This window comes from Peromyscus eremicus, chromosome 18 (assembly GCF_949786415.1).
Source record: "Peromyscus eremicus chromosome 18, PerEre_H2_v1, whole genome shotgun sequence".
In the NCBI taxonomy this organism is placed as follows: domain Eukaryota; kingdom Metazoa; phylum Chordata; class Mammalia; order Rodentia; family Cricetidae; genus Peromyscus; species Peromyscus eremicus.
The window spans coordinates 33,343,342-33,361,510 of record NC_081434.1 but is presented as its reverse complement, the minus strand read 5'-3'; the positions used below and the strand labels follow the sequence as shown (position 1 = coordinate 33,361,510).

Genomic DNA, 18,169 nt, shown 5'->3' with positions numbered 1-18,169 from the left:
CACTGCTTCCTTCTACTGTGTGGATCCCAGGATCCACCTCAGATTGTCAAGCTTCACAGCAAGTGCCTTGACCCCAGGAGCCATCTTTCTGCCCCTGGTCTGTTTAAGTAATACCCAAGAACATAAGCTTAGGCAGGGCATGGTGACTTATGCTTGCAATCCCAGCACTTGGAAGGCTGGAACAGGAGACAGCCACAGTTCTGAGATGAGGCTGGGCATTTAGTGAGCCCCGGGCTATCCTGGGCTACAGAGAAAGACTGTCAAGCAAAAACGAAACAAAAGCAGAAGCAAAGTAAAACAAAACAACATAAAATTATATTAATGGGGCTCTGTGTGAGTTTTGATACATACATATTGTGGGATGCTCACACCAGGCTAAACATATCTGTCTTCTCAAACGTTTATCATGACCACATGGTGAAAGTTTACAACATCCTTTCTTACAGTTTTTGAAATATACAGTATATTAATGACATTTACAGACAACCTACTGTGCTCTATAACTTAAGCAAGTTGTTAACTTCTCAGTGACGATTTCCTCATCTGCAACGGGGTTAAACAAGACCTACTTCAGAGGATTAAATAGGCTGACATCCATAAGGCATGAAGAGTTTCTATAGAAAGTATTATGTGTGCTACCACATGTGAAATAACTAAGAGCCAACCTTCCTAAAACGTGTTATGTTTATGCAACATAACATAACACATAAGCATAGGTAATTGTTATCAGGTTGGTAAAGGAGAGAAGATCCAGAAGAGCTAGAGCTGCTTACTGAAAACACTGCCACAGACTGAGAGAAACAGGGAGGAATTCATCACAGAGGAGCAAGCAGCACAAATACCACCCTAAGGATAAAGAAGACGGCACACTGGGTTCATGGACAGGAACCGTGGTGGCAAAGCTGGCAGGGGAGGTAAGGGTTAAACTGTGTGGACTCTTCAGTGCTGAAGGGATGCTAAGTTGATGTGATGGATCACAGCACTTTCGGTTTTCTAAAAAGTATCACTACTCAAGCTGGAGAAGCGGTGTGTTTTACTGGAGAGAGCACAGATTTGCATTCAGACTTGGGTTCAAGTTCTCCCTCAATTCCTGGCTGAACATTCTTGGACCATTCACTTAGAAAATATTAGGCAAAGTTGTCTAAATCTTGGCTTTCTCTCACTGGTACAACAGATCAAATCTTATACTGTGGTTTAGAGTAGTATTCAATCAAAATGGGAAAGCATTTTGTAAATGACTGCTTTACAAAAGTTCATTTAAAAAGAACGGTAATTCTTAGGGTCACAGGCCAGCAGAGAATCCTAATGCCTGTTCATCTGCAAGCTGGTCACATCTCTGAGTACCAAGAGAACTTAGCACGTGGAACGTTCTAGGCATGCTGCATTGACGGTACACTGGTCGGTGGTAAGGCTCACTACTCGCCTCATCAGAGGTTGGGCTAAGCAACAGATACACTGCAGTAGAGAGAGAGAGGCGGAGGGAGGTAGGTGGGGAGGGAGGGAGGGAGGTGGGGAAGGAGGGAGGGAACCAGAAAAGCCATCAGTACTGACTCTGGGAAGTGTGAGTTTCAGTCCCTTAGGACTGGACTGGCTGTGCCAATCGTTACATTTATTTTCTTCCTGAGAAGGCAGTAAATTAGCAGTCTAACAAACAGGGCATCAGTAACCCCGGAACATTTCTAAGAAATATGAACAATCCCCGCAAGCCCCGTTTAAAGGCCCCCAGTTACTGTAGCAGAATTTCTAATAAAGATCAATTACATCAGGATCACAGCAAAGCAGATTTTGGTTCCTCGGTTCTCTCACAATGGTACAGGACCCTGGAGGGGGTAAGAAAGCCAATACAAGGAACGGACACTCACCAACTTGTGGAGTAAGGCATCCTTCCTACTGCACTGAGAAGAAAAAGTCCAGCTCTTGATGGTGTCTGTCAGTCTGAACAGGATGCCTGGCTAAAGATTATGAACGCATGTGTAGGATTAGTAATTAAATACACTCAAGAGGGAGAAAAACTAAACAACTAACCTCTAAGTAACTGGGATTTTTATCAGAAAGAGAGTAAAAAAACTGTTCAGGTTATTCACGCTTGTCAGCGCGTCAGCCACTTACGCCCACTCTAGTCAGGCAACAGAAGGACCTAGGAATTGTACTTGGGATTACAATCCCGGGCCCTTCAACTAGAGAGTTTACTACAATGGATTGAAAGGAGGCGTGTAAATCTGATTTTTTAAGGAATAGTCAGAAGTCACCATAATGTAGCCCATTTATCTTAGGAATACTAAAGGCTATCTGTATCAACTTGATGATTATATTTATTTCAGAATGAAATTATAGTATGGTCCAAATTCTCAGTATGAATATCATTTTGTTATAAAATACTAAAGCAGAAAGATATTTTGACCCTTTTATAAAAACTGTCATGTACCAAAAGTTTTATAAATGAATCAATTAAATATGTAATTTACCTTAACAGCTCCATTCCCTGAGCATGCCAGTATGGAGTTTATAATCATTTAGTAGGGCTGGAGAGATGGCTCAGCCGTTAAAGGCAAGGCTCTCAACCAAAAATACAATCACTTAGTGAGTTCTATGTCCCAGGTACTGCAAATAGCCACGGGAACAAAGATAAATGCCAGAACTGCTATTTTAAAGAACTTCATAGAGAAGTAAAGAGAGAACAAATGGATCTCGGCAATGAAAGTCCTCATCCAAATGAAAAATAACCGTGATACTCTTATAAAAGTCACCAGCAACTCAAGCAGCAATTTTCAAGGCCTAGCATTCTGACTGCATCACCCAAAGTCATACTAGTTTGATATCTGCATGCTTAAGAATGATGGTAATTACAGGAAACAAAGACTTGAAATATTTTCTTACAGTCATTCTTCTCCAAACGATTTTTCTTTTGAGACTAGGACAGACTTCCTAAACTTTCTTTTTCTTTTTAAAACTAATTTTATTTATTTATTTATTTTACATCCCAGCCACAGTTTCTCCTCTGTCCTGTCCTGCCAGTCTCTCCCCTCCACCTTCCTCTGTCCCCACCCCCTAATCTACTCCCCCTCCATTTCTGTTTAGGAAAGGGCAGGTCTCCCATGGTTGTCAACAAAACACGGCGTATCAAGCTGCAGTAAGACTAAGCACCTCCCCATGTATTAAGGCTGGGTAGGGTGACCAACTAATGAGGAATCGAGTCCTGAAAGCCAGTAAAAGAGTCAGAGACAGCCCCTGTTCCCACTGTTAGGAGTCCCACAAGAGGACCAAGCTACACAACTGTTACATATATGTAAAGAGCCTAGGTCAGTCCCTTGAAGGCTCCCTGTCGGTTCAGTCTCTGTGAAGCCCTATGAGCCCAGGTTAGTTGATTCTGTAAATTTTCTTGTGGTGTCTTAAACTTTCTGACTGGCCTTAATCACATGCTTGCCATTCTGTGTGTTTTTATAATAAGAGGGTTCTCAGCACTGACAATCATAGAATCAAAACATCAACAAATTCTGAAAAAGGGTGAATATGTTCTGCATCCTACAGTATCAAATATTCAGCAAAGATTTACCTCTTCATGTAAAAATAAACAAGCACATCAATCAGTTGTATACAAATTGTCTTTTTTTTTTTCTTTCTTCTTGAGACAGGGTCTTTCTGTCATATAACCCTGGCTGTCCTGAAACTCCCTATAGACCAGGCTGGCCTCAGAAACCCACCTGCCTCTGCCTCCCAAGTGCTGGATTAAAGGCATGCCCAGCAGCTTTTGACTTTAATACATGGTCAAACCATAATGCATACAAATAATTATTTTAAAATAAATTTTGCTATGATTTATTATCAGAAAACATTTGATTTATATACCTGTTTTATATACCTAGATACTCAGGGTTATATAAAAATTTCTTGGGTGAAAGGGGTCATGAGTGGAAGAAGTTTAAGGAGCTCTGAGCTAGGGCAATTATGACTCAAGAAGAAATTTAAAGAAACTTAAAAGATGTACTGACTCCGTAAATATGTTCATTTACTTCTATGATTAATAGACTGTTTCTTTATGCAAGAACAGAGTGTTGTTCTTGATAAAGTTAACACAGACATTAATGTTGGGTCCGACTTTCTCTCTCTTTTGAAAACATAATACTCAATTCTACACAACTTGTAAGAGGAGTTCTGGAGAGCTGGCTGGAAGTTGGGGTAGATATCTGCTGATCTCACACAGGTCTAATGCGCTGAGTCAAGGCAGACGTGGTGTGGCGTTCAGGGTCACTGAAGCAGGTACTTCCATTTAAGCCAGGATCTTATGGTCAGCCACTTGGGTTGGGTCTTCTGCATTTTTGGAGATTTTGTAATATTCTGCTGGGTTGAGGGTACCTGGGAGTGTGGCCAGGGACCGGGGCTTATACACCAGCAGCAACATCTTGATGCACTGACACACGATGACACCTAACTATTCAATTTTTACATGTAAGTTTACAAAAAACAAAAAAACCCCGGTAGGGCTGGGTGTGTGTGTGTGTGTGTGTGTGTGTGTGTGTGTGTGTGTGTGTAACTCTGGTGGAATCAATGTCTGCTTGGTATAGAGAAGCACCATGTTTAAACCACAGCATCAAAATATAAACAAACCCAAGGAACAATGGAAATTGGCTGGCAAGATGGCTCATCCCGTAAGGTCTCTTGTCACCAAGCTGGACCACCTGAGTTCGGTCGCCAGAACCCACAGTGGAAGGAGAGAACTGACTCTTCCAAGTTGCCAGTGTAGAAAAATTAAAAAAAAAAAAAACAAAAAAAAAAAAACCGATCTAATGAACTATCACTATCACTGGCAATGTTCTAACTAAGGTTTTTAGTACATTTCTGTGGTCCTCTTCAGATAATTTCAATATTTAAAGTAAGATATGTTAATTCTCAAATCATTTTCGTTTGCTCAGATCATATAAATCACTCACAAAAGTCCCAGAAGAGCAGTAAGGACTGAAATTTGTCTTTGACAGGTACATCAGTGAACTAAGTCTTATTGGTGTGAGTAGGAACTGAACTCAGGGCCTTGTGCATGCTAAGCAATCACTGTTACCCCTGAGCTACATCTCTGTCCCTCAATGATAGTTTACGTAACCACCGAGGTACAGAACAAAAGAGTAAGCCATAGAAGTTGAGCATGCTTTCTTACTTTCGGTAGGACTCTGGTGGGAGGTTTTTGAGGTCCCTCTGTTGGCAAGCATTTTTCTGTTTTTGGTGGCAAAGAAGAACATATTTCAAAATCTGTGTGTCCCAAATCTTGTAAGTACTGGTACAGTGGAGAATTCTGAAAGAAACAGGAAATGAAGCAAATTTCAAGATCACTCATATTTCAAAAGTTTTAGGATCAAATTCAGAGTCACACCTGAATATCAGCTCATGTCACATTTCTTATGGCTTCTCTTATGAAAACTGAAATGTAAAATGCCATCGAACACCAACAAATCAACCAACATGCAACAAAAAGACCCAAAAAGGAAAAGCTCTAAACAGACACACATTTTTTTTGAGTGAACACTAGCAAGAAAAATGAACTCAAAATTATAAATAGATTTAAGCAATTTTTAAATCCAAATTTTTGTTGTCTTTAAGTAGAACATTCCAAAACAGGCAGTGCTGGTTATTGATAACTAAGAGGGCCTAGAGGGAAACAGTTATTAGTTAAAGCCAGGAATTAAATATAGTCATTATAATTTTATGTGTAATGTTATACATAACACACTTATTACTTTATTTAGTACTAATATGCACATTACACACCATGCTTGACACTACAACGGACTCAAGTGACTTTAGGAAAGCTGTCACTCACACACTAGATAATGAAGCTCTGAGAGAGGCTGGTTTAAAATAAGCATGAGATCACAGTGGTAAGAACACAAACAACCGCCATGGGAGTGATATCACACCCTCCACTCCCAGAACGAGGGAGGAGGAAAGGCAACCTACTTGTTAAGACCCTGTCTCACAACAGACAAACAAAAAAATAAAATCAACTCTGGAAGCAAAATTTAGGTTCATCAAATTCTAACTCGGACTGTTCCTAGCTAAGTCATCTGTGGCAATTTACAAACCATGGATGCTCCGCTGTCTCACCTGAGACAAGATACTTCCATTTAATGCAGAGAGGACTCAACATGGTGCTATACACCTTTACTCTCATTGCTTGGGAAGCAGAGGCATGTGGAGTTTTAAGCTAGCCTGGTCTACACAGTGAGACTATGTCTCAAAAACCAAACCAAACCAAACCACGGAAGACTCTTGGGGCAGTCCCCGGCATGTATCTTTTTGTTCGTTATATGCAAAGAGGATAGGTTAAGGAACAGACCCCTGGCCTGGCCCCAAGGGTTGTGTATCAGTTTCCTCCAAGACTGAAACATCCTACCCTGCAGGGAAGCCCTTCAAGCAGGGAGGTAAACAACTCCAAATACCTTCAGGAAGTCCTGAAACTGACCAAACTCACTAGGCCTCTCTCTGCCAGAGAAAGCAATAAAAGCGGCTATTCCTTCTCAAGAAAAGCTGAGCTGCAGAGAAGACTTCCAGAGGAGCAAAGCTGTAAAGAACACCATGAGACCAGACCGTGGGAGAAGCTGACCCCAGCCAGGATGTCTGGGAGAGGTTTAGGCCACCTGAGGCACTGGGAAGGAACTCTCCAGCCAGCTGAGCTGTCTGCAGGCTGTGCAGTGTGCTCAGGTTCCCGGGTTTGGGAGCTGTCACCCCTGCTGGGGTGGGCTTCGGTGGTGCAGCTGTCTGTGAGTCGTTTCTGCTCCTGTAAATAACCCCTCACCCCTACTCCTGTAAGTAACCCCATAAAACTCATTGAGTCACCAACTTGGACTTTGGTGTTATCTGTACTTTGGTCCGTTGTGGGCTCCCTATCTGGGGTAAGGAGACATGTGTAGCATCTCCCCAGGAAAAGTTTTATCACACAACAGCAAGTCATCCCAATTCCATTAAACAGAAACATCCTATTAGATGAACATTTAATGAGAAACTTACCGTGGATCAATAGCAAAAATTAATTTTAACCTTCCAACTTTTCTAAAGTAAAAATTGGGTAACATGTTTGAAAATAATAATAAAAAAACCCATAAGGCGTTAGAGGGATGGCTCAATGGTTAAGAGTACTTACTGCTCTTGCAGAGGACCTGAGTTTGATTTCCAGAACCCATACAGTGGCTAACAACCATGTGTAACCCCAGTGTGAGGGAATCCAACAGTCACATACATGAATACATGCAAAACATTCATATACATAAAGTAAAATGAAGAAACAAACTTTGGGGGGTAGAGAGATGGCTCAGCAGTTCAGAGCACTTGAGTTCTTGCAGAGGACCCAGCACCCACCATGGCAGCTTACAACTGTCCATAACTAACTCCAGGTCTTGGAGATCTGACATCCTCTTCTGACCTCCAGAGGCACCAGGCATGCACTTGGTAAACAGACATCCATATAAAACACCCCTACATACAAAATACACAAATCTTTTTTTAAAGCCTTGATTCCATTCAGTGAAATACCCAAATCTTAAAAAACAAGAACACCAAAATCTGTTAGAAAATCAGTGTTAGAGACGGTCATAAAACAGAGTGGCCAAACTTAAGTTAGGCAAGAAAGAAACCGACTCTCCAAAAATATCTCGTTTATTTAGACATAGCAAAAGACTGAAATCGGGGGTGCTTATGTGCCAATGCGGACACACTCAGAGGGCTGAAATCTGGGGTGCTCATGTGCCATGGTGGACACACTCAGAGGGTTGAAATCGGGGGTGTTTATGTGCCAATGCGGACACACTCAGAGGGCTGAAATCTGGGGTGCTCATGTGCCATGGTGGACATACTCAAGAGGGTGGGGGCAAAGAAGGGTTTTAAGGCCCAAAGAGCCACTGATCACAGGGCCTGATGGAAGGGTCTAAGTTTTATTCACTGGAGCTCCTGGCTGTGGCTAGTGGAGGGTCTGCATAAAACTGGCATAACCAGAAAACGTTAAGTTCGGGGGAAATTCTCTGTGATGGTGCCTGTTACTGTCACGTACACATCAAGCACATGCAGGGACTCCAGGGAATGTTCTGCTTGGGTTGGGCGTAAGTGACTCGTGTTTGGTACAGACAACTGTGACAGAGCTAACTTTTGTGGCAAAATCTCAAGTATTTGTACCATCTCACCCTGAGTTCTAAGGGGCATCCTCACTGTTAGTGTTACTCTTATCTGGATGACAAGAGATTCACTCAACCAGAGAAATGGTACTGAATAAATAATTTGACTACAAAGCCAGCACCATGAAATATTACAGTAAATGAATACCGAGAAACCCCTGAGCTGTCTAAATAAGTGGGTCACAACCTGTAGGTCAAACCTTTGAGGTCAAATGACCCTTGTGAAAAACCTAAGACCATCAGAAAACATGGCTATTTACATTACGATTCATAACAGTAGCAAAATGACAGTTATGAAGTAGTAATGAAAATAATTTTATTGTTGGGGTCACCACAACGTGGGGAACTGTATTAAAGGGTCTCAGCAACAGGAAGGTTGAGATCTACTGGTCTAAATGAAGAAAACACCAAAGAAGCTTACTTATAGCTTTTTCCAGAGAAAATAGACAATTACAGGAATGTGGGAGACCAGCTCCCACTTTTTCCCCAGGGTACTCTGGAGGAGAGAGGGATAAAAGATATTAGATAGAAATATAGAGGGGTGAGAGGCAGATAGAAACACAGGATAGCCTTGGGAGGGCCTGGATCATTATCCACCGGCCCCTTCTGGCTCTTCTAAAGGGCTATTTATAGGAATGCCAAGGGGTGAAGCCAAAGACCTCCCCCTAGCACAGCCAAGTGCAGACCCTTCCAATCACCTTGTAACCATACATGTGGTCAAGCAATTCTCTAATGCAGCCCTGCTGGGTAAAGCAAGCTCAGATCTCACTAAGAAACCTTTGTGGGCCTCCACACAGGAATATATGAGAATGTTATGGAAACAGAAGAGACACCTAACTTAGACTCAGGTTTTGGGGGACTATAGCCTTGAGTTACCTATTTCAAATAGTTTCATCAAGAAACTCAGTGTAAGAGACCAGGTATATGAGACAAATGCCTTCTTTTTAATTTCAATTTTAAGAAAAATACTCTAAACAGTATAAGGAAAAATGTTTCTTATCTCTATTTAATTTTTAAGTTTCTGATAGCACACAGGTTAAGTTTCTCTGAGACAGGGGTTTTCTATTATAGCACTAGCTGGCAGGCCCAGAACTCACTATCTTCTTGCCTTGGCCTCCCCAGTGCTAGGGTTATGAGCATGGGCCATCACACCCAGCCTCGAATTGTTAACTTTGCAGGATTGCTGGTTTGGGAGACGGGTCTCCTGTAGCCAGCCTGGCCTGGATTTGCTGCAGAGACAAGAAAGACCTTGGTTTTGTGACCCTCCTGCTGTTACTGGTGGTTAGTGTGTGCTGGGGACAGAGCCCGGGGCTTTGTGTGAGGCAAGCACTGTATCAACCAAGCTATCCCCCAGCTTCCAAAGGGTTCATTTTAAAACTGCCTATCACGTTTACTGAAATACTGCCTAGGGTTAATCAATCTGTATTCTCAAGTTGAACCTTGAGCCCTACCCTGTTCTGCCTTTAGGGTGGCAAAAGAACACTAGCTCATTGGTTTGGCTCCACCTTCTGAAAAGTTTACATACTAAAATAACAAAAACAAAAACCCAAACCCCAAACTTGCTTTTAGAACCCTTTCTTCACAGGAACTCCTAGGGGGAAGAATAATAAATAGGAGGGATCAAAGTGAAGTTACTCTAGCTTTGCAGGCCACGTGGTCTCTGCTAGAAGAATCAAGTCCACTGCTGCAGAGGAATCAGAAACAACCAGCACATAAACTTTATACCCAGTGTAGTACGGAATTCCTACCAGCTTCATGTTATACAGTAGAATCATTTTGATATTTTCTCTGATCATTTACAAGGGGAAACAGAAAGCATTCTCTGCACAGCAGCCATCACACAAATTGGGGTGGGGCGAATCTGACCCAACAACCTTAATTTACTGCCTCCTTCTCCAATCATAGCCTCCAGTGGAACCAGTCACTCTTCTGAGAGGAGGCTTGGGGGTGGGGAGATAGGGACACAACCCTAAATGGAATTTCTGAAGTCTCGGATTATACATTTCATTTCTGCAGTTTTCTTCTTGTGATTGGCAGTGCACATTGTACCACTTCCTCACACATACAAACCCAGACCCTGCATGAACACCAAAGTACTATTCTTTATCACAGCATTCTGGATTGTGGCTTTATTGTTACTTGTATGCTTTAATACGTTTTCAGCCAAAAGAAAATTGAAAATATAAGCAACAACACACAATTAAAAACAAACATTTTTTTTTGGTTTAATTGAATGTTACCAAGATGAACTGACCAAGGCAGACCTTGCAGCACATAAACATGTTTTACGAACACAGAAGAACATTTTAGTGCAATGATATTTTACATTAATTTTTAAAACTATGTATTTTCTAATTTATGTGGGTAAGTGTGTGCTTCTGTGAGTTTATATGTACCACCTGGGTGCAGAAGCCCACAGACACCAGAACGGTCACTGGATCCCTGGAAGTGAAGTGACAGGGATTGTGAGCCACCACCTGGGTGCTGGGAACCAACCCAGGTCCTCTGCAAGGCAAGTAAGGGCTCTCAACCACTGAGCCCTCCAGCTCTACATTACATCGATTCTTTAAAAATGTTTGGGACTAACGTGCTATTTTTTTTCTTAAACTGCTAAATAATCTAGATATTATTTGATAGCTCTCAGGGAACCACATCCTCATCAGTGGATCTCAAAGTCAAGACCCTTTGAAGCCAAACACTGGTACAAGCCTGTAATCCTAACACTTGGGAGGTAGAGGCTGGAGGATCACGAGTTCAAGGCTAGCCTTGGCAACACAGCAAGTTTGATGCTAGCCTGGGCTACATGAGGCCCTAGTTCAAAGAAACCCCAAATAAATAATTTACCTCCTCCCTAAACAAAAGGATCTTTATAATTTTAAAAACTGAAAAACCCAAAGACTATCTTCTGTTTATATAGCTGTTTATTGGCATTTATCACATCAGAAATTAGAGGTGAAAAAATTAAAATATTTGTTTTACTTAAAAATAGCAATAAACTCTTTAGGAGTAATAATGTAAGCAATGTATTTAAATAAAAAAGTCCAAGTAAAACTATCAATAAGAGTGTATTGATGCATCTGGTAACTTCCTTACTGTAATTTGAACAACAGAAGGCTGTGGAATGTTTTTAAAAGGTTTATTTCTCTTTATTTTTTGTGTGTGAGTGTTTTGTCTGCATGTATGTTTGTGCATCACGTACCTGCAGTGCCCCTGAAGGCCAGAAGAGGGCGTTGGACCCTGTAGAAGTGGAGTTCCAGACAGTTGTGTTGGGAGTTAAACCTGGGCCCTCTGGAAGATGAACCAGGTCTGACCCACACAGCCATCTCTCCAGCCAACAAGGGCATCTTTTATCTGGTTTTGCATTCAATGTATTGGTAGTTGTTTTTTTCCCCCATTTGTTTTGCAATCTACTGAATGAAGTATATAAAGAAAAGTAAGCTTTATATAGATGTCAATTGAAAAGCAAGAAGTATTTGAAGTCTTTTCTAATACTTACAGAAAAGACAAATGGTCATGACAAAATTTGACAAGTGATAGTTTACCCTCGAAAAGGCTGGCCTTAGCATAGAACATAAAATCTTACTGGTGAGCTGTATAAGCATGAAAAAGGTGAAAATTGTCAGCATCACACTTTATCCTTCAATATAAAATGCATTTTTTCTTTTATGACAAGGTAGAGTTCCCACAGCAACTGTCTTAACCACTATTATTTAGAGGAATTGGGCCATGAGGTCTAAGAACCAATTAAATCTATGGAAAGATCTCTTTTTCCTATAATGAGCATTTTTACACATTGAAGGTAACTTTGGAAAGGAAGTGTGGAGGTAGAGCAGATGGTTTGCTATCAAAACTCTTTCCCCTGGTGCAAGCAAAAGAGAATTACCAATGTTGCGGCTGTACTTTGAGGAGAAAGCATTAACACTGGACTCCGAGTCTGACCCTGAAGTTTTGGAGAGAACCAGTGCTGCCAGAAGGAATATGAGAACGCTTAGACACAGCATGTGGGAGCGAGCGCTCCTCCTCAGGAAATCCTGTGGTTCACTGTTCCTGTAAATCCTAGCAGACAGCACACACAGCAGAGCGCCAGAAAGAATTCTGCTAAGTGAAAAATAGCCACAAGTCCTGGGTTGTGCTAAGATTATTATTATTTTTTTTTTGGTGGCCGAAGCATATTTTTGTAAGAAAAATAAAAACAGACAAGAAACCCCAAACTTTATGCTGAACAAAAAGTCCAAGAAAATGGCTCATTCAGGTCTTATCCTTAGGGCACTTCATGCTGTCCCCCACCGTTGTACCCCTCATTCAGACATGAGGTCCTACCCCAACCCCAATGTCTCTGGTAAGCCCAAACCACTCATTAAAGCACTCACAAATTGCCGGGCGGTGGTGGCGCACGCCTTTAATCCCAGCACTTGGGAGACAGAGCCAGGCGGATCTCTGTGAGTTCGAGGCCAGCCTGGGCTACCAAGTGAGTTCCAGGAAGGCGCAAAGCTACACAGAGAAACCCTGTCTCGAAAAACCAAAAAAAAAAAAAAAAAAAAAAAAAAAAAAAAAAAAAAAAGCACTCACAAATTGGTTGGAGGTTGAGACAACTGAAGGTCTGTATTACAGAAGGGCCAACACACTGGCCAAAACCAACATGGCCTAGAGGAACTGATAATGGTCTTTTGCCTCATTATAATGACATTTCCATATCATAAGTCTTGCAATATTGTGGACTCCCATCATGGACCCAATGGCATGCCATATCCAAAAAACTACCAAGGACAGAAATGGGGAGTAACCCCTGTTCCTGGAACAGTGTCTCTCTATGTAGATGGCCTTATATTTGAAGTGCTACCCTATTTCAGTTTTCTGAGTGCTAGGATTACAGGTGTGCACTACCATGGGCAGCAAGAAGGTGGATTTCTTTACAGAATGGTGTCATACCCTCATTTAACTTCCAAAGTTAAGACCTGCAACAAGTCTAGCTGAGCCAAAGGACTAGTAGATTATTTCTACTTGAACTTCATATAATTTAAGTGAATTCTGGATTCCTAATAAGACTATTTCTGTATTAGAAGACTGCTGTTGGAGTATCAAGATAAGAAATGTGTAGCCGACTCACTGGGCTACAGGTATAAACTAGGAAAGGCAGGTATGTAAGTCAACTTTGCCTCCTTCAGAAATGGCTCCTTCCTGGGAGATTTCCTCCAGCTACTGACGTGAGAAATACCATCAATGTCGATGCACTCAGCTCTTTGGAGCCATAGGGTTCACTCTTGTGGATTTAAACAACAGTGGGTAGAAAGGAAAACAAATCTGGCATCTGCTTACAACACTGTTAAGACTTTTTTTGTTTGTCATCATTCTGGAAACAGTACAGTACAGCTATATATATACATTATATTTGGTACCTAAGTATCTAGACAAGATATCAAATATATTGGAGGATGTATACAAGGTACATGTAAACACTATCTCATTTTGTATAAGGGACTTGAGCGTCTACTGACTTTGCTATCCATGGTCAGGACAGAAGGCTTCATGGAACCAGGCCTCCACAACTGTACTGATTGGTCAGGGCTTATTAAAACTTTTTTCATCAGGTGGTGGCAGTACATGCCTTTAATTCCAGCACTCAGGAGGCAGAGGCAGGTGGATCTCTATGAGTTTGAGGCCAGCCTGGTCTACAGAGAGAGATCCAAGATAGCCAGGATTACACAGAGAAACCTTGTCTCAAAAAACCAAAACAACAACAATAACAACAAAACAAAACTCATTTTCCACTTGTGTTCCATTCTCACCTGATAAAGTTTATACAGTATTGGTAGATAGGTATATAAAAGAGATAAATAAATATTCTGCTGATAAGCCATAAATTTATTTTAATAAAGTTTATACAGTATTGGTAGATAGGTATATAAAAGAGATAAATACATATTCTGCTGATAAGTCATAAATTTATTTTAATAAAGTTTATACAGTATTGGTAGATAGGTATATAAAAGAGATAAATAAATATTCTGCTGATAAGTCATAAATTTATTTTAAACAAGTTTTTAGTAGACATAATTTTACCATTTAATAAAAGCTTTAAGTAAATCTATATATATGAATGAGATAGAAGTTCTTGCTTATACAGAATGAAATCATGGATGACTATTTGATACTGAGGACACATACAGCATCTTCAACATTTTTCAGAATTGATTGATATTTTGATTTTACTATCATCCATGTTGAGAATGCTGTTTCACATAAATATATAGTGCAAAGTGGCAGAAGTATGTATTGCAGGCCATTTCAGAAAAATTTGGTAATTCTGTCCTAATATCAAGTAAAATTTGTTTAACATTATTTTAAAAAATTTAAACTCTAATCAGCAATTTAAACTCTAAACCAACCAAAATTTTTAAAATCAAACCCTTTAAAAATACAATCCAGCCGGGCGGTGGTGGCGCACGCCTTTAATCCCAGCACTTGGGAGGCAGAGCCAGGCGGATCTCTGTGAGTTCGAGGCCAGCCTGGGCTACCAAGTGAGTCCCAGGAAAGGCGCAAAGCTACACAGAGAAACCCTGTCTCGAAAAACAACAACAACAAAAAAAATACAATCCAAAATATATTGATACTTTCATGCTGAGGAATGATTATAAGAAAACATTCAGAGTCCCTTGCCCATTATTATTAAACTACTACATTTCCATAGGAGCAGAAGTTTTGTAAGAAAGTGTAATTCACAGCACAGAAGAACAGAAAGCTGAAAGGAGGAGTTTCAGCCAGTGCTGGCACTGTGGGGTGACAGCATGTGCCGTACAAAGTGCACAGGCTCAGTGTACAGACACAAGGCCGTTAGCCAGGCTCGGTGGCACACGCCTTCAATCCCAGTGCTTGGGAGGGAGGCAGAGACAGGTGAATCTCTAGGAGTTCGAGGCCAGCCTGATCTACAGAGCAAGTTTCAGGACAGCCAGAGCTGTCTCACAGAGAAACCCTGTCTTGAAAAACCAAAAACCAGAAACAAGGCTGTGGTGAAGCTGCATGACACCGTCTGGGCAAACACTGATAGAGACACCTTAGATTCATCACATACTTGATTTTTATTAACTTTTGGTCATTAAGCATTCAGGAACTTTTACTGTTGTCCAGAGTTTTGCAATGCTCCCTTGAGTCACAACTCCCAGTTCTAAGTCCAGAGGTCGCTTCATTAGGCAAATGGCCAGTGGCTCTGTCTGCGCTGTCTTACAGCTAAGGAGCAGCCTGCTGTGTTACAATGCCAAGTCTGACCTCGGTATCCTCTCTTTTATCCTGGAATACCAATGACTGACTGCTAATGACATCCCTGTAGAAAGATCGGCAGCCAGTTACTCATTCAGCACTAGCCAAATGTTTCTTAAAACTTAGTGGATATCAGCTACTTCCGTAACTCTGGCTGTTTTCTACTGTTAACTTCTTTCTGTGGATATATAACAAAAAGGTAACTTACTTGGTCTATAAAAGGAAACCAAGCTTATCCTCACAGATTTCTTTTTTAGTGCTTTGCTATTTTTAAATTAAAAATTTAACTGAAAGAAATAAAATGAGAAATAACTTTGTTTAGCCAGCCCTTAGTACTTAACCTTTTTCTTTCAAAAGGGAATACACATTCTTTAACTTGGGAAGCCTTTCCTCAAAATGTAGTGTGTGTTTATGTAATGTATGGATGGCTTTTGAAATGTTTATACAGAATGGAAGTGTACTTTATTCACTTTTCTGCACCTGGCTTTCTTCACTTACTACATTGTGGAGGTCTTTCTATATTAGGAATGATTTTCTACTTATTCCTTTCAGGTGTTCTCACACAGTCCTGATTCCTGAGTCATCACTTAGGCAGCCTCCTATTATTAGGTGAAGTAGACTGTGGAATACATTTGTGGGAGCATTTAGTAGATGTTTAAATCAGAGTAAAACTCAACAGTGGCCCATGCCTGTAGTCCCAACACTTGGAATTACCAGACAGAACGGGAGATCAGGTCAGGGTCGGCCGTGACTGAAGGTGACTGGCAATAAAGAAACATGGATGGTACCTACATTTCTGGCTTCAACAGTTTGATGGTGCTGTTTACTGAAATATAAATGGTGGTAAAGCAACAGCCAGAGGAGGAAACGGTAAATGATCACATCACCAGCACTCCTGAGACGGGCGAGGATCTGGATCAGGGCCAGCTTTGGCTCCACAGGGAGCGCCTGACTAGGAAATCCAAGGGCTGGGGAGGAGGTGGGGAATGCCTGAGTGGCAGTCAGTGTGAATTACAGTCTTAAGTACCAGCCGCTAGGAGAGTCAGCCTACTGAATACACAGATTCAAGTATTAAGAATACTAATACCGGGACACAGGTATGGACAACGGGCCGGAGAGACGGCTCAGTGGTTAAGAGCGCTTGTTGCTCTAGCAGAGGACCTGGGTTTGGTTCAAAACACCTACACGGTGGTTCACAAGCTGCCTTCTGACTTCAGTGGGCACCGGACATGCATGGAGCACAGACATACATGTAGGCGGAACTTTCATATATGTCAAATGAAATCAAATATGTCTAAACACAACAAAAAATCAATATGGCAATATATCTCACTGGCAAGAGTGGGGGAGCAAGTACTTCACACACTGTAAGTAGAGCTAGGGAAATATAAATGTGTATATCCTCTGACCTAGATTTCTAATACTAGGTGTCTAGCCTTGATAAACCAGCATTATTTGAGCTATACATATATGTATGTTTAAGAATATATTAATGTAAAACTTGTTCGAAAAAATATGTACTTAGCATAAGCACTACTGATAAAGACGGTATCAGTCTCCAATTAAATGCTATTTTAGCAAATGAACAAAAGCATCCTGTGCTGTTTTCCATACCAAAACTAATCATTTGATTTATTAAATACGTTTTTATTTAAAGTATCACTACTATATTTAAACCACACTGTTAGATCTGGCAAAATGCTAACTATTGTCAGATGTCGGTTAGTAGGGCTGGCCAGGCTCTATTAAACACGAAGTAACAGGAAAGCTGTCACACTAGAACTACCCCTGCAGGGTGAGGGACAGAGCACTGGAATAGAGACCCACAGCTGCGATGTTCAGGAAGGAACTGCCAGGCAGACTTCCCACCTACATCAGTCTGTGCCCATCCTGGTTCAGAGGCCCAGGAAGGACTTCTATTCCCATTTCTGAAGTCACCAAATCACTACTTTTTTCCCCCAAATGTATATTAACTCATATGTGGTACAAAGTAAGTCAGTCACATATTTTTACAAGTTTATACCATGCCAACAAGACCTCTAAAAGATCCTGACTTCAAAATAAAAATTTTAAGGAAAAGGCACTGAAAATTAGATTTAATGAGAGACTATCTGTCTGCAAATCACAATGTATTTGTTATTTTAGAACACTAAAAAAGACCTCCTATTTTTGAATGTAACTGACACAGATGTACAGTCATGGCATGGTAGCACAGGCCTGAGGTTCCCAGACAGTCAGGCTGAGGTGGGAAAATCATTTGAACCCAGGGTCAGACACCAGCAGAGGCAACATGACAAGGACCTTTCTTAAAAAGCAGAAAAGCCATAGATCTAAACATGATTATCACATATAGAATGGGAATTCGTCTGGGGGAGGATGCTAACAATGAAAACGATAAATACCTTCTTCATTTGCTATGACTTCCTTATTTCTGCCAGGCTACCTTCAGAATACATAAAATAAACTGAAGAGGAAGAATATCACTACCAAATTATGCAACCATTTTCTAAAATTTTAAAAGAACACTTAAAGAATCAAACTTCAAGTCAAAATCAACAAACTACAATGAAAAATAAATTGCTATAGAAACCAGTATCTCTTTGCTTGTCTTTAACCCAGTAAAGATTTGTAAAGAAGAATCTAAAATGAACTACTCAGTGCCTTCCCACTCTTAGCACTGGGAAGTTTCACAGGCTAGTACTCTGAAAAATTAAAATATAAAACAATAAGAAATATTTATTGGAGCTTACATATTTTAGCAC

General features: G+C 40.8%; 1 protein-coding gene across 2 annotated transcripts in view; it reads right to left on the bottom strand.

The window, feature by feature from the left end:
* Positions 1-18,169, bottom strand: part of Vezt (vezatin, adherens junctions transmembrane protein) — a 64,490-nt gene that overhangs the window by 32,695 nt on the left and 13,626 nt on the right. The window contains exons 2-3 of one of the 2 annotated variants that reach the window (XM_059245307.1): positions 5,150-5,284; positions 1,863-1,952 (exon numbers count right to left, since the gene is read on the bottom strand). In XM_059245307.1, coding sequence (XP_059101290.1) covers positions 1,863-1,952; positions 5,150-5,284 — 225 coding nt within the window. Of the gene's footprint in view, positions 1-1,862; positions 1,953-5,149; positions 5,285-18,169 lie in introns of those variants that run through there. The other variant, XM_059245308.1, reaches the window with a different exon arrangement.